General features: G+C 50.5%; 1 protein-coding gene across 3 annotated transcripts in view; it reads right to left on the bottom strand.

Annotated features, from left to right (window-relative positions):
• plxna4 (plexin A4) overlaps positions 1 to 6,000 on the bottom strand; it is a 123,409-nt gene that overhangs the window by 27,640 nt on the left and 89,769 nt on the right. For all 3 annotated transcript variants that reach the window (XM_028955552.1, XM_028955551.1, XM_028955553.1), the window contains exons 7-9: positions 4,352 to 4,505; positions 779 to 878; positions 188 to 302 (exon numbers count right to left, since the gene is read on the bottom strand). In XM_028955552.1, coding sequence (XP_028811385.1) covers positions 188 to 302; positions 779 to 878; positions 4,352 to 4,505 — 369 coding nt within the window. The remainder of the gene's footprint in view (positions 1 to 187; positions 303 to 778; positions 879 to 4,351; positions 4,506 to 6,000) is intronic.

Raw genomic sequence — 6,000 nt, 5'->3', positions numbered from 1 at the left:
TGGGGACGTGGAGACGGGGAAAGTAAACCTGTTGGGCCCAACGCGATTCACAGAACAAGAACGCAACAAGGACACGATGCCAGTGGCGCGTGAGCCAGCGGCTTAATCGCTAAAAACATCCCCGCGCCGGGGGGGGTTGGGGGGGTGAGTCTGGCGATGGAGCGGGGGGGGGTGGGGTGCTCCGTACCTCGGGCTGCTCGACGTGTCCCTCCTGGAAAGAGCAGCTGCGGGGATCGTGGGTGCACACGTGCCGATATTTGCACCAGTGGCACTGGTACGGGCTTCCGACGCAAGACAGACACCTGCGGACAGACGGAGGGGAGTCAGGGCTCAGCCGCCGCATCCCAGCATCCCCTGCTCTACTCATTTACTGCGTTTATCAGACATTAACATTTACAGCATTTACAAGACGCCCTTATCCAATCAGTAGTTACAGGGACAGTCCCCCCCTGGAGCAACTTAGGGTTAAGTGTCTTGCTCAGGGACACAATGGTAGTAAGGGGGATTTGAACCTGGGTCTTATGGTTCATAGGCGAGTGTGTTACCCACTAGGCTACTACCACCCTTTAAAGGCACTGGTCACAATTACATTTACAGCATTTACCAGACGCCCTTATCCAGAGCGACTTACAATCAGTAGTTACAGGGACAGTCCCCCCCTGGAGACACTCAGGGTTAAGTGTCCTGCTCAGGGACACAATGGTAGTAAGTGGGGTTTGAACCCGGGTCTATGGGTTCAAAGGTTCACCACCACCCACACACTCGCCGACGCACTCACGATTTGTGGACGCTGCAGTTGTAGAAGACGAAGCTGGTGTTGGCGAAGGCCAGACCCGTCTCCTTGGACTTGAGGTAGAGCTGCACAATCTGATGGTCGCCTGGAGGACGGAGAGGGAGAGAGAGCGGAGAAACATGAGAGGAGCTTCACGAGCACACACACACACACACACACACACGCGCGCGCTTGTCCCGTCAGGGTGACTCAGTCCTCCAGAAACGGCAGGTTAAGTCCCTCCCCGCTCTCACACCACACAATGCCAGTTATCCGAGCAAATCCTCGCCGAGGAGAACATTCGCCGCCCGGACTTCTGAAAGTTCTGCTGAAAGGGCCGATTCAAAAGGGGGGGAAATGGAAGGGGAACCTGTACAAGTTAATCGCGGCCGTCTCCGGTGTCCTTTTGTCTGCGCTAATGAAGGGAGCTCATGTTTAATTCAGGAGGCCGCGTGCGGACATCTCGGCGCTGAAAGGAAGAGCGGCCCCCTCGCCGCGTCCTTCTACCGCGAACCTCTTCATCCTGTCACCGCGCCTCGCCTCCCTCCGTCACTCTCCGTTTCCCCGACAAAGCCGGGATCGCTCATCAATCATCGTAAAGGGCGGCTGACAACGGATCTGTCCTAATTAGTGCACCTGTTAGCGTGACGCGCGCCGCGCCCGCGCTAACGAGCCGCCGGAGATGCACCCACGGGTTCGGGAGAGGTCTTCTTCTGACCGTGTCCTTGCCCAGTCACCTCCAATCCCCGCGTTTCGGCCCATAACATGCAGCGGCAATCAGAGCCTGAGCTGTGTGCTGAGCGATAGTCTTCATATTCCGAATCTGGTTGTGAAATTTATCAAATGCAGTCAGAATTCACATGATTCAAAGCAGGGCTGGGCAATATGGCCTAAAATTAACATCGCGATACACCATACAGTACACACCTTCTCATTCGATGTGTTTTCTTTATTTTCGTGACCATTTACGTTGGTAGATTCTCACTGAAGGCATCAAAACTATGAATGAACACATGTGGAGTTCTGTACTTAACAAAAAGTGGAGACCTGACCTCCACAGTCACCGGACCTGGACCCAGTCCAGATGGTTTGGGGTGAGCTGGACCCCAACAAGTGCTAAACACCTCTGGGAACTCCTTCAAGACTGTTGGAGAAGCATTTCAGGTGACGACCTCTTGAAGCTCATCAAGCTTTTTTTGTTAAGTCCATAACTCCACATGTGTTCATTCATAGTTTTGATGCCTTCAGTGAGAATCTACCAACATAAATGGTCCTGAAAATAAAGAAAATACATTGAATGAGAAGGTGTATCCAAACTTCTGGCCTGTACTGTATATATCTCAAAATTTCCAATAAATCCCTGTATAAATGCTAAACTTGGCCCTTTATTGGATAAAATGACCAGCAATGTGGCGTGCAGGGGTCAAAGTTGAATTTCGTTGAACTTTGAACCTCTGAGCACTGTGATGCATTGACGCGCAACCAATTGAAACAAGGCATCAAAGCAGCTCTGGAACCAAGATGGAGGAGAGGTTGATCACAGCGAATTAATTCAACCGTATCTAATTTTGACGGAAACACCGCGATGAAAAATGCGCATGTGCCAGGAGAGTTTTCTGCGGCTTTGACGGGGCAGAGACGTAAACCTCGAAAGCAACGTACATGATGTCTGTTTAACTAGAACATTAGGATTTCTGCTTGATATTCGATAATCGAGTCGTTTACTACATCGCACGTGAAACATTAAGTAAATTCGATATATATATCACCCTCCCCTGCTGTCTGTGAGTGATAAAGTGTGTGCATATGGAGGCAATACAGGCAAACGCTAAACAGAGGAAGAAAAAAGGGAAACATTCCACTATTCATAAACTAATTGGATTCTTAAAACTAGTTGGACTTAATGAGTCTTAATATGAAAAGAACACGCCCACATGAATTCACCTGCTTTGCAACGCCTATTAAGGGGTAGTATTTGTAATAATAATAATACATCATTTTCTTATGAGGCCACCATGGCACCCCCCCCCCCCCCCCCCCCCCCCCCCCTTCCTACACATATATACGCATATCCTAGCCGTAAGAAAAAAACCCAACAAAAAAAGGGTGGGGCCTGCTTGTGTGTGTCCGCTTTCTGTAGTATGCATTGGATTGTGTATTAGTGTTTATATCTAAGTGTGGAGGAATGCATTTTGTGTGTGTGTGTGTGCGCACTTTTTTTAGTGTGCACTGGATTGTATATTAGTGCTTATGTTTTAAGTGTGGAGGAATGTATTTTGTGTGTGTGTGTATGTGTGTGTACTTTCTGTAGTATGCACTGGATTGTGTATTAGTGCTTATGATTTAAGTGTGGAGGAATGTATTTTGTGTGTGTGTGTGTACTTTCTGTAGCATGCACTGGATTGTGTATTAGTGCTTATGTTTTAAGTGTGGAGGAATGTATTTTGTGTGTGTGTGTACTTTCTGTAGTATGCACTGGATTGTGTATTAGTGTTTAAGTGTGGAAGAATGCATTCTGTGTGTGTGTGTGTACTTTCTGTAGTATGCACTGGATTGTGTATTAGTGTTTAAGTGTGGAAGAATGCATTGTGTGTGTGTGTGTGTGTGTGTGTGTGTGCTTTCTGTAGTATGCACTGGATTGTGTATTAGTGTTTAAGTGTGGAAGAATGCATTGTGTGTGTGTGTGTGTGTGTGTGTGTGCTTTCTGTAGTATGCACTGGATTGTATATTAGTGTTTAAGTTTTAAGTGTGGAAGAATGCATTCTGTGTGTGTGTGTGTGTGTGTGTGTGTGTGTGTTGGAGTGTGCGATAGGCCTCTCAGCAGCTCCAGCCCTGTAATTTCATGGTGGCCTGCCCGCCATCTCTCTCTGTAGTGGCCCGGGTACGGCTGTTATTACCCACGCCGGGCGGCGCGACTGGACCCTCTCCTGCAGCCCGTCATCTTCTAATTCACATAATACCCGGTTAGCGGCGCCGGTCCTCTCCTACAACACTCACGTCCACCCAGCCCACGCTGTTCACACAATCCCATTCTTCCACGGGAACAAATAAACGCCGGTCCTGATCCTGCGCCGCGTGGAACGTATTCCCTGTGTTCTGTTGGGAGCGGCGCATCTTCATTACACACACGTGGAGACGTCTCTGTGTTATGAAAAATGACCAGCCTCAAGTCGACGGGCCAGATGTGAGCATTTTTCAATTATACCGGGGTTAACCAAGCACAGCGAGAGAGAGAGAGAGAGAGAGGGGGGGGGGGGGGGTCTTTTAAGTACTTTTATCTCGGGGAACGAATCCTGCCAACACCATTTCTCAGCCTGAGCATCTGCAGGTGGCGACAGCGGCATCGCCGGAGAGGATTCAATCACTCGCTCGCCCGCAAATTTCCTCCAATGCTCCTGATGGCGAGCGAGCGAGGGGAAGCTAGTAGCTCAGAACCCAGGACACTGGATCAAACGTCCATATCACGAATAGACACTACTACACACACGCCGAAAAACTGGGTAAACGGACTCCGACTGAAATGAACTACCACTAATTGGTCGGTCCAATCGCAGTTCTTGCAGCCAAGAGACGCCTGACCTTGGTCAATGACGATGCGGGGAACCTCCTTCTCGGCAGGGGAGCTGCACCTGATGCGGTTTCCCTCCACCAGGCCGTCCATTTCCGCCAGGTCCTCAAACGTACAGTTCACGCCGGCGGACAGTTCCGGAACGTTGTGCGCTTCCAGGATCAACTGAGGAGGAAGAGAGGGGACAACTTAGAACAACGAGCGTTAGAGAGGTGAGACGAGGACACGGCCAGTCCCGCGATGGAGCGAGGAGGCGGAGTCCGAGTGACCAGAGGGACTTTGGGTGATGGAAGGCGGTGGCTCCGCATCGATCCGGCTGACCTGGGCACTTTTTATATTGCGCTTTAATGGAACAACGAGGCTCACCGCAGATTAAGGGGCGGGGTGGCAGGGGCCGGGGATCTCATTTATTTCGCCGTTTTAGAGCGGCGAGGAGGATCTCTCTGGATGTAATTGAAGGAGGCGCGGGTATGAAAATTGTCCCGTCGCCTCGGAGCGAATCAAAACAAACACGCCGCGCATCGCATCTCATATTCCGCCATCAATTTCCTCCCCTGTACGCGGAGGCGGCGGCCGCCACCGGATCAAGGGCCCGATCGGACGGCCGCGGTTCATTTAAATGTAGATGCACCGAGCTTTTCATTACAGACGTGGGATTGAAAGACCAAATCGCTGTTCTATTATCGTTGTTATTTTTTATTTTTTTTTGCCTCCGGGGAGGCGTTTAAATGATGCTGCATCACACGCCGCCGCGCCCCAAATTCCGCTCAATCAATATTTATTTCAATTCACGTCGGATGTGAGACGGACAGCAGGGCCGCCACGCTTCGCTGGCTTTTCCGTTTTTATCAAAACCACGTTGTTTTAATTTATTAAACCCATTTGAGAACAGAAGTATATATTTATTTAAAGATATTTGTGAGTGTCAGAACTCGATTTGTGAAGGAGACTGGGCCGGGGTCAGCCCCTCCCGCTGGGCGCTACTGTAATCCGGTCGGAGGGCCGGGGGGGGGGGGAGTTGGATTACGCAGCCCTGGATCAGGGAGGACCACGGCCCGCTTTGATGGGCTTTGCGGGCGGCAGGACACCGAGGGGCGCAGCTTCGGGGCCAACGCGCGAGACGAAATAAAAAAAGAAGGGTGCCCAGCAGGCCACAGAGAGGAGCACGCATCAAGGGTAGCGGGCCGGTGGATGCGGCGCTGTAGAACACGGCTCCCCACCCGCCACAATTACAGCTGCAGGGCTTCAAATCCACAAACGCATCGGGGACATCTCCAACCGCTCGACCACGGGGACGCTCCGCTGGCTTCAAGCCCGCCAATTACAACGCGTGCGCGTTTAACATGCTTTATCTGTCACTCCGGCCAGACTCGAATTCTTGCAAGTAGCTTGTTGGGTAGTAAGGATTTAAAAACAAGAACCTAACATGCAGAGTCCCACAGGATTCAATTCTTGGTCCACTTCTTGCCTGCTACCGCTTGGAAAATTACGGTGATCAATAAGCGTGGTGTTAACGTTCACATTTCTCCAGATCATTTACAGACGCATATTTATGTAGCTCCAGAGGACCAAATGTAATGAATACATTTAAAGTGAAGTAATTGTCACATGTGACACACAGCAGCACAGCACACGGTGCACACAGTGAAATTTGTCCTCT

The sequence above is a fragment of the Denticeps clupeoides genome, chromosome 15, assembly GCF_900700375.1.
Source record: "Denticeps clupeoides chromosome 15, fDenClu1.1, whole genome shotgun sequence".
Classification (NCBI taxonomy): domain Eukaryota; kingdom Metazoa; phylum Chordata; class Actinopteri; order Clupeiformes; family Denticipitidae; genus Denticeps; species Denticeps clupeoides.
Note: the sequence above shows the minus strand (reverse complement) of the source record. Positions and strands in the feature narration are given on the sequence as shown.